This window comes from Merops nubicus, unplaced genomic scaffold, assembly GCF_000691845.1.
Source record: "Merops nubicus isolate BGI_N331 unplaced genomic scaffold, ASM69184v1 scaffold18502, whole genome shotgun sequence".
NCBI lineage: Eukaryota > Metazoa > Chordata > Aves > Coraciiformes > Meropidae > Merops > Merops nubicus.
In genome coordinates this window covers 6,808-16,947 of record NW_008593041.1, presented here as the reverse complement: position 1 = coordinate 16,947, position 10,140 = coordinate 6,808, and the positions used below count along the sequence as shown (strand labels likewise).

Here is a 10,140-nt window from a genome sequence, read left to right as displayed (position 1 = left end):
GTCCGTGCCCTGCCCGGCGAGCGGGGGGCCCGGCTGCCTTCTGCGAGCGGGGAAGCCAGCGGTAAAGGTGGCGGGATTCGTACCGTGAGGGGGAGTTGCGCTGACTTCCCCTGTCAGATATTTCCTATTTCCATATCTCTAGAAACTTCTTCAGTCTTTCTTAACTTTAACGATCGCTAGAAGCAGATTTTACTCGCAGTAAAAATCCAGCGTTGCCTCCGTTCAGCAGAATAAAAGCACCACGGCAAAACCGAAGTTCTGGCTGTAAATCCTTGGGTTTGCCACAGAGGCACTCCGGGTTAGGAGGGGTATCGAGGGCCGGGCTGAAGCTGCGGGGCTGGCTCTCACCGCGGCGTTCCCCGCTCACGGGCTGGGGTGAGTTGAGGTTTCTGGGTGCCGGGTTGCAGTTCTCATCCCACGTGGCTGCCGAGGAAGCTGCCTGCGGGTCGCCCACATCTCAGCTCCCAGAGCATGGTACAGGGCAGTGGGTGTCTGCCATCACCTTTGGGTGGTGGATGGAGAAGCAGCAGATGATTTTAAAAAAAAAAAAAGGAAGAAGAAAATAACTGCCAAAGGAACTGAGGTTATGAAAACCTCAGAAAAAGGTGAGATTGTGAATTTGTGAGGCAAAATACTGGGGCGGTCATGAAGCCCAGCCTTTGTGGATTTTAGTTTTTCCAAATCATTTTCAGAGTGTAGAATACACCTCTTGAAATCATGGGTTTAACTCCAGAGTAATCTACAGCAGTTTTGGACTGGTGTTGTTGGACTGATTCTGGGAGGTTTTTTTCTTGAGCTTTGTATCAGAACAGTGACCTGGTACCCTGGTACTGCTGAATGTGCTTGCACTACTTCTAATGTGAGTATTTCAGTTTAGAAATAGAAGTATTTGCAGTTGCAATACGAATAGAAAAATTTGGTTTCTCCATGTGAAGAGGAAGGATAAACCTTATGGAAAACGGGGTTGTCATACTGAGCGTATGAGAGAAGCAAAATGAGTCTCCTGAAAAAGAAATATGCAAAAGAATGGTATTGTAGAAATACCGAAAATGAGATATTTATTACTTTCATGTTGAATAACTGGTATAACTGTTGAGAATGGGGCATTGGGCAAAGCTTGGCAAATCTCCATTCAATGCCGTTAGGATTTCACAGGGACTTCAGATTGCCTGCTCTAAAATCACTTGTTTGGGTCTGCTTTAAAAAAAATAAATACATAAAGGTGATGCAGTTTCAGTTGATGAGCAGTTCCATGTTATTTCTGTATCTCTGTTGCCTTCCTTGGGGGACAAGTGAGCACCTCAGTTCTGAGATGCCCAGGAGCTGTGGCAGGGAGGTGGTGCAGGTCAGGGCAGGTGTGCTCAGGGCAGGTGTGCTCCTGGGGTCTGCCATCCCTGGTCACACGGGGCGTTCTCTCCCAAGGAGGCTGCATAGGTACTTCTGTTCAGGTTTGGGGTTGGTTTGGGGTTTTTCTTTCGTTTTCCCCTCTTATGCATCCAGTGAGGTGCTTTCAGCTTGTTAAGAGTCTGACAGAAGATGTCCACATCGCTTCAGTTCTGGGTGGGGGGTGCTGGAGTTTTAGTCATACAGTCACAGTTGCAGGGATGGTGGGAGGCAAAGTAGGTGGACAGTGGTTGGTTACAAGAAGTTAAAATTTGAGAAGGGGATTCCCAAGGGTCTGCTTCCTTCAGTGAAAAACATGGTTGGTAGACATGCATTGACATTTGTATAGCTTTTCTTTAGAGGAGGGACACCACTCCGTGCTTCCCTGTAACTGTGCTGGGATAAAGGCTTCTCTTCAATGAACAGGACGTTTTGCAGGTTTGTGTAGATGGCAAAGGAATGGGGTCCTCTGTGGGTTCCCTTTTGCCTGGCTGAAGTCGTGCAGAGCTTTGGTCAGAGCTAGATGGTTTCAGAGAGAACTCAGATCAGGAGTCCTGCTACTGGCAGGGCTCCACATCCTTGCCCTGTGGGAGAGGTCGGGCCCGTTCTGTTTGTGCAGACACTTAGGTGAACAGCAGGTGGATGGGCTGCCCTTGCTCTGCAGTGGAGTTAGTTGGTACTGAACTAGCTAGTGAGGCTGCAGAACCACTTGAGAGGAATAACCACGTCGTTGCAGCTGTATGTGGAATTGGGGTGCTGGCAATCTGTGCCAGACTTGTGGAGAGACAAAATTAATAGGAGATAATAACTCCTAAGTGTTACTGTGTCAGCTGCCAGAACTAACCTGGGGAGATTCTGTTAACCTGTGTTAAACTGTCAGGGCTGACTTGGATAATGTCAGATTACACGTTAGAATGGACTGCATGGAGAGAACCAGCTCCTTCTCTTCTTGAAATGCTTTGCCCAGAACACTGAACTCAGGTGATAACAGAGTGGTGGTGAGGAGAGTACTACTAGGGTACAGACAAAACCCCAGCCTGGCTCAGGAAGCTGCAGGAGCCTTTAAAATCATGTTGCAGAGAGCTAAGTGGCATTGCTAACTATAGATGCAGAGATCAATCCATAAGCTGGTGCCAACTGTTGCCAGCTGAGGTCTCGTATCTCAGCAGAGCCATCTTGAGGCTCCTGCCTCTGCAGCACTGCTGATCTGTAGGCAGAGCACTCACTCCATTTCCAGATCACTGAGGTAAACCTGCAAAGCCTTTATCTGCTGGAGGAAACACGTGGCTAAGGAAATGGAATGAATCTCCAGTAGGTATTTGGTTTTCAACATTAACGTTGCTTTCTGTTTCTCTCAGGTGGTCAAAAGAGAAGGCAGTGGGACAGAGTCCCCAATGATAGGAGATAAAGTGACTGTCCACTACACAGGATGGCTTCTTGATGGCACAAAATTCGATTCCAGTCTGGACAGGAGAGACAAGTTTTCATTTGACCTGGGGAAAGGTAATATTTTTTGTTGGGTGTTGATCTTTTTTTTTTTTTAAATAATTAACATGGGATTTCCTTGCATGTGTGGCTCCTTTGCATGCTACAGTTGCTATTGAGATTTGTTTTCAGAGCTTCAGGTTTATTCTCATAGAACAGTGATTATAGTTTATCCTCACAGAATGTTCAGTCAGAATGGCTTTGAGATTGTTCTGGATGAGGTAACTGTGGGCACTTGGTGAGGCCTGCTGAAGAATTCAAGGGCTTCAGGCAAAGCACTTCAGGGGAGCGAACCTGCCCTGAAGCAGAGCAGCTAAGGGTAGTTACAGAGCCAGAATGTGCATTTTCTTGATTGGTGGTTGATTTTTTTTGGCAAAGACTCAAATTCTGTGACCAGAGACTGGGACAAGGGTGTGCAGGGGCAGCTGTCAGCTGCAGCATGACGAAACATACTCAGTTTTTCCCCCTAAGTTCCCAAATTAACCCAAACACAAATCTTGAAGCAGTATATGCCTTTGTTATCAAAAGCACTCATTTTTGAATGCAAAAATCCAAACAACCTTGTTCTAGCAAGTCTCATCCCTCAATCTGAGCCTTCCCTAGCAGTTCCTTACCTGCTGCTTTCTTTTTCTGGGAGGGGGAGAGAAAAATCATGCAGTGTACTGGACTTTGTGGTGAGATGAAGTGTACCTATTAATGTAAGACTAATAGAAAAAGCACTTGATTGAGTTGGAAGAAGCAGCAAGTAAGAAGCCTGAGTAAGAGATAGGATTTTGTTACATGAGTTTCCAGCTTCTGCTCACTTCAGGCTTTAGAATGAACACGACTGCTACTTCCCTCCCCCTTTCTGTTACAAGTGCATGTAACTTTTAGTTACCACTCATGTTGTTCTTTGCCAGTTGATAAAGTACAGAGAGCAAAGACTGTTGGTTTGGATTGTTTTCAAACACGAGCAGGCAATCTCTCACCCTGAGACCTTCCTCTTTGAAGAGTTTATTGTTATTTCCTTGCACTTAAGATTGTGCCAAGTACTTCAGCCCGGGTTTGTGTTCAGATGGTTTGTACTCTCTCTAGTGGAGGAATGAGGGGAGGAAAAGAATGGGCCCACCTAGAATGAAGAAATACAGTCAAATTTGGGTCCCCAGGTAACTAATTTCACTAGGGTTAAAACGGATGTGTGTATATGAGACTGAGCACAAGTTTTTCAGTATTTCTGCTGTGTTTCAGCTTTTGTGTACTAGAAGTGGTGATGCTCAGTTTCACAGCTGATTGTGCCTTCCTCACAGTGCCTAATGATTGTGATTGAAATTTGGTGTTGATAGGTGAGGTGATCAAAGCATGGGACATTGCTGTGGCAACTATGAAGGTTGGTGAAATCTGTAAGATCACATGTAAACCAGAATATGCCTATGGCTCAGCTGGGAGCCCCCCAAAGATACCTCCCAATGCTACGCTGATTTTTGAGGTAAGTGAGAGACAGTCCCTAAAATCATACACTTCAAAAATAAACAGAAGCAATATTTCACTGTAGAAAATGTGTGATGTAATATCCATTCAAAACAGGAATGTCAGAAAACTATGCTCAGTTAGGGCACTGTGGATGAAGCATAGAGTTCCAGTCTGGCTGCTGCTGATCTCTGCTGGCTCAGGTTCCCTTATTTGGGAGTTTTAAAAGCACTCGAATGGTTTCCAGTGTAAATAGTTTTAATTTTACAGTCCTGGAGTGATTCTGTGTAGGAGGGTGCAGGTTGGGAGGGCAGGCTGGCTCAGGGGGCACCCTGAAGTACCTGAAAAAATGAAATCTTTAACAGTCCTCTTTGCACTTCACAGGACTCTGAGTAATGATACTGGTGTTAAATGGTAGGAGTTCTTCAACAACAGGCAGAGCAATCAATAATAGTAATAATTTTTCATACTTTATTGTGCTTGCTTTGCAACATTAATGCAATCTTTTATAAGCTATTTCAGGGAGAAAAGAGATAATTACCCAATACAAACTGCTAGAATGTGAAGTGTATTTGAACAGCCCTGCAACTATGGACTCTGTTTCCTGTAGAGTTGAGCGTTGTAAGAAGCCTTAAAACACTGTCAGGACAGCTTGGATCCAGGCTGCTGGCTGGTTACCCAGCTCTGCCTGTGGATTCAGGCTGCACTGATCAGCCTCACCATCACAGAAATGAATTTGTATGGGCTTGGTCCCTGTGGCAGGTTGGGCAGCCCTGATCTGGTGTCCAGGTAATGCCTGCCATGGCCAGTTGTGTGAGCTGCATGTCTGGCTGAGCAGGGGGCCAGTTAGCATGGACATGTCTTATCCTCACCACAGGACAGAATTTGGGTCCTGTTAACCCCTAAGGCACCTTCCCTCTGCACTCCCCCTTCCCAGGAAGGGGTGGAAGTAGCAGCCCTCTCTTGTGTACTGTTTCAGTAGTGAGAGTGGTTGCTCTGAATGCTGAGACTCCTGTTTGATTTTTCCATAGAGAATGACATTAAAGCTGTCCCTGGCAGTCTCAAGGGTCTCAATTTTTCTTATTGTTCAAAAAATTCAATTTTCCAAGAAATGATTAAAAAATTAATTGCACCTTGGAGAAGACAGGTGGGCTCTTCATAAGTGTGTGGGTTTTTAATTGCTTTGTTCTAGAATACTTAATGGAACAGACGCCTGTGTTGGGGAGGTCAGGAAAGTTTTTCAGCTTTGATTCCTCTAAGATTGAATGTTTTATCTAAATAAATATCTGACTAAGGTAGAAACAGCTTATGGAGTAGGGGCTGAAAGCCTGTTTTGATTTTAATGGAAATAATGAGCATCTGCTAAGAAGGGTCCTTTAAACATGGTTGAAGATTGTATGACATCTGGATAGTGTATTGGCATTTCTTTTTTCTAGGAACTTGTGACTAATAGTATTAGAGATGTATTTCGTGCAGAAGGACTGAAAAAACGTTGCCAGCAGGTTGTATGCCAGGCCACTGAGGGATGAGAACCTCCTCATTTCAAGTACATCAAAATCAGTGCCATTATTTCTGCACTTGACTGGTTTTTGGGAATAGCTTTACAAGATATTATTGATCAGCATTTTTAAATGTATGTACAGCTATGAATATCCTACTGGCTCTTTTTGCATGGGATCAGCCCACACGTGGGGGGATGCTGTTCTACACAAGTGCCACTGGTTCCTGAGTCATACAGGGCAGGGTCAGAAGGGAGGTGGAGGCACTGACACCTCTGCTGTGTGCTGACCATGAGCAGTGTCTCACAGCTCAGGACCTTCTGCCTGGGCAGCATTATAAAGGATTCTTAGTGGCTTAGCACCAGTACAGAGGGTGCTACATCATTGTCCTGCAACAAGAGATGTGCCCAACCTTTTGGAAAAACACAAAACCAAACGCTGACTGCAAGGTGGGATTTGTTCCATCAGAGTACTACCAGTATGTCTGATACAGTCATGCAGGTTCCTTCCCCACTAGGTTTTTCTTTATGATGCCAGTCTTACCTGGTAGAAGGTAAGATGCTGTAGATCTTCCAGGTACTGTTTAGTGTTTCATTCATGGCCCCTCACTTCCCCTAATGCCAGAGGAGGAAAGGGAGAAGGAAGGATAAGTGCTGAACCTGCCTGTGGTGGTTTTGTGCTTCCCTGACAAAATGTCCTGCAGGTGACTGGCTACAAGAAAAAGTAGTGCTGGATGTGTCCTGAACTGGGGCTTTTGCTGTGGAATTCAGATCCAGAAAGTTTTCTTAAGTTTTATTAGGTAGGTGATTTCTGACTAGTATGACTCTTAGGCACTTAAAATCTCTTCAAGTTTCCACTTTCTTTAGTCTTGCTCCTGTGTTTCCTTTGTATTATTTAAAACAATGTCAGTATGGCTCCTTTGCAAGTGCCATCACCATACCAAAATCCTGTATGAGTTGCCTTAAAGAGGACTCCATAAAACTTAGGTTTGTAGCTGTGTCATCACCACGTGAGCATTTGGTTATGACCTGAAATGATGGATGTCTTACTGTTTGGGTTTTGTTTGCTTGTTTTTGCTTCCTCAAGATGGCTTTTGCTGAGCAATATGAAGAGAGAGATTCTGTTGTTCATAGAATACTGTAGTTCAGGTAAAAAACAAGAGGTGGGGAGAGAACTATATGGTCATCAGTGGGATGTTCTGGAATGACTGAGCTTGTTTCAGACTGAAGAGAAGGATCAGAATATTGTTTGTAATGATGTATCTATCAAAATGGAGAGTGGAAGTACTCCTGCTGCTGAATATTCAGTTCCTTTTTGCATTCCAAGTTATCTCCAGACATTAGCCCTGAACTATTTTTTTTTTTTTTTTAAAATGAGGTACTTAGTCTAAACAATGTTGATGATAAGGGCTTGTTCTTTTGTGCTGTTTTAACTATTGTTTTACTCAAACATAGGATAACAAGCAGGTTTTTTTCCCTTCATTTCATAGCAACAACAACAAATTGTGACCAGACTATTTTTCCATGTTGTCATGGTAATACCACTTCAAACTAGGATTTGCATTAGAGACTTGGAGAACATGTGAAGACTCAGGCTGGATAATTATCTCCTACATTAACACCAGCTCTTAAACATTCTAAACATTTTGTTGCAGCAACAAGTTTAGATTAAAGGTGGTTAAAGGTGGGCCAGATCTTACTGTTTTTGTTTTTGTTTTTTTTTTTTACCATTTTTCTGAAATTTGTTCTGGAATGACTGCACCATACACAGGGGTAAGGGCAGACTTGGGGGAAAGGTAAGAATGAGGAGAATGCTAACTCTGCTCAGGCATGCCAGGGAGAAGGATGGAGAAGGTTCAAAGCTGTTCTGTGGAACAAGAGTAAGAGGATGAAGAAATAGGTGGGGAATAGTTGAAGCCTGAAATGATACTTTTAAATTTGTTGTAATAGTACAGGACAAGCATTTGGAATCAGTTTGGGCTGTATACCAAGTGCTTTAAGGTCTATTTGAATTTAACTGTAGATGGAATTAGGGGTATAATCAGGACTTAAGGATAAGGATGCTTCTTGCATTGCCTACAAACCTGCCTAGCCCTTGGCTGCAGTGACAGTGCAGGGCATTCTGCTCGAGTGCAGAGCAGGAGGCTGTGGGCTCTGGCAGCTGCTGTCAGTGTGGCAGCACTGCAGAGCAGCAGCTGGGAGTTAATTCTTCCTGGCTTAATGTGTTCAAAAGGTATTTTACATCATGCTAAACAACAAAAACAACCAACCAACCAAATCAAAACAACAAAACCTCAAGCCCAAACCCCACTGTCCATGCTATCTGTTCCTGTCTGTGCCTGCCTGCAGAGATCAGCAAGAATACTTGAAAGCCAGGATATCTTTTTTCTTGCAGTAGCTCCCAAGCACTGGGCTCGTGTAAGCTTTAACATTGAAGGATCCACTTCGTGGTGCTGGGACACCAAGACTGCTGGACCTAGAAAAGCTGTAAAGGCCCAAGTATAACCAAGCTTTTCAGTAGGTTTTCATTCAGTATCCACTGAACACAGCACCCTCATAGCCTGGGCTGTCTGCTGTCTTACAGGACATGGTCTGAGTGGCTTCCTGAACAGCTACAGTTTCTAAGACCCCTGGAGAACAAATTCTGTGAGTTACTGAATTGCTGTGATGAGAACAAATGCAAGGCTTATCTTTCCTCCACAGATAGAACTTTTTGAGTTCAAGGGGGAGGACCTCACTGATGATGAAGATGGTGGCATCATCCGAAGAATCCGTAAAAAAGGGGAGGGCTACTCCAAGCCCAATGAGGGTGCAGTTGTGGAAAGTAAGTCTGCTACACAAACAGTAAATGGGTCTAGCATGTGGGAGAGCAAAACTGGTCTTCCCAATCTGTAATTCTTGACAGAGAATACATGGCTTCTCTTCCTTTTACCTCAAGTAGCCTAGAGTAAGCTTTCATTCTCTATTTCTAGCAAGGTTTGCATTTTCCAGCAGAAACTCTGTTCTCCAGATACACTGAATCTGATAAAGTGCTTATCTGATCACAAAAGGTAGCTGACTAATAAAGTATATCCGTTTGCTGGGGAACAAGAGGGGAAGTGGCTCTGGCATTTGTTGGAGTTTTTAAACACACACACACCTACTCCATCCCCCCAGAAAAACCAAACCAAACAAACCCAAAACCTAAACCACAAACAAAACAGATGAGCAAAAAAAAGTTCTAGATAAAAAAAAGGGGTTTATTAATATTAGCAGCAGCAGTTCTATTTGCTGCCAGTAGCCACCACACAGAGGTAGCTGTTAAAAGAGAGAAGGCTCTTGAGGAGGAGATTTGGTACTCTGTATTATCTGTCCTACCTGCCCCTTGTGTCCGTGGCTATCTGCTGATTTTTCTCTGGCTCATTACGTTGTGGTTTTTCTGTTGTTTCCAGTCCAGTTTGAAGGCCGACATGGAGATCGTGTTTTTGACAAGCGAGAGCTGCAGTTTGAGATTGGAGAAGGTGACAACTATGATCTTCCCCATGGTCTGGAGAAAGCAATTCAAAAAATGGAGAAATCAGAGGAATCTGTGTTCTATCTCAAACCAAAGTATGCCCTTTCTGATCTTCTGATCCTTGAAGGTCTTAACTAAGCATTGAGCAAGAATGAAGTGTTTAGTTATAATCTTTTCAGCTTTTTTCAGTGCTGTAGTAGAAATTTGATCAGCCCAAGAAGTTTTGTGTATGAGAAGTATGAAGCTAAAATATCTTTGCCACTTGGTTGTGAAGTAGTAGAACTCCAAAAAAAAGTTTCCTTAAGTCTTTATAGTGTTGATCTCAGTGAATATGAAAAATGAAGCAGTCAAACCCCTTTAACTAAATTTGTTGTGGTCCCTCTTAATGAAACAGTACTTACTGTACAAGAGTGTGGATAAAGATACCTGGAGAGCAGCCTCAGGACAGGAAAGGAGCCAATGAGCCTCATGAGCAGCCAGGTGTGACCAGATGGTTGGTCCTCAGGTGATGTTCAGTGGTGCTCTGGAAGCCTGCTGGAAAAGGACCTTCAAGATTCCTGTGAGATACAAGGCAGAGTTCTCTCCAAACCTTGGGCCCTTATGAGAGCTCTGAGAGTGGAAGCAGCTGAGGCATACAGCTGGCCAGTGTTGTAGCCTTAAACAGTCCTGGGTATAAGCAGAATTCTCTTTATAGTGAGAACATACTTGAAAGAAGGAGTTTGCACTGATTGTTTCCACAAAAGCTTTGATTTAATGTTTTATGTGAAGCTTTTCAAACCAGAACTGAATCTGATGGGAGCAGGAAAGCAGTGGGACCCTGAGGGCTTTCCTGCTG

The 10,140-nt window shown here is 43.9% G+C and overlaps 1 protein-coding gene across 1 annotated transcript in view; it reads left to right on the top strand.

Moving 5' to 3' along the window:
* Positions 1-2,739: 2,739 nt before the first annotated feature.
* Positions 2,740-10,140, top strand: part of FKBP4 (FK506 binding protein 4, 59kDa) — a 12,612-nt gene continuing 5,211 nt past the window's right edge. The window contains exons 1-4 of the mRNA XM_008935357.1: positions 2,740-2,886; positions 4,191-4,333; positions 8,516-8,636; positions 9,244-9,400. Of these exons, the coding sequence (XP_008933605.1) occupies positions 2,778-2,886; positions 4,191-4,333; positions 8,516-8,636; positions 9,244-9,400 (530 nt within the window). The 5' untranslated portion in view covers positions 2,740-2,777. The remainder of the gene's footprint in view (positions 2,887-4,190; positions 4,334-8,515; positions 8,637-9,243; positions 9,401-10,140) is intronic.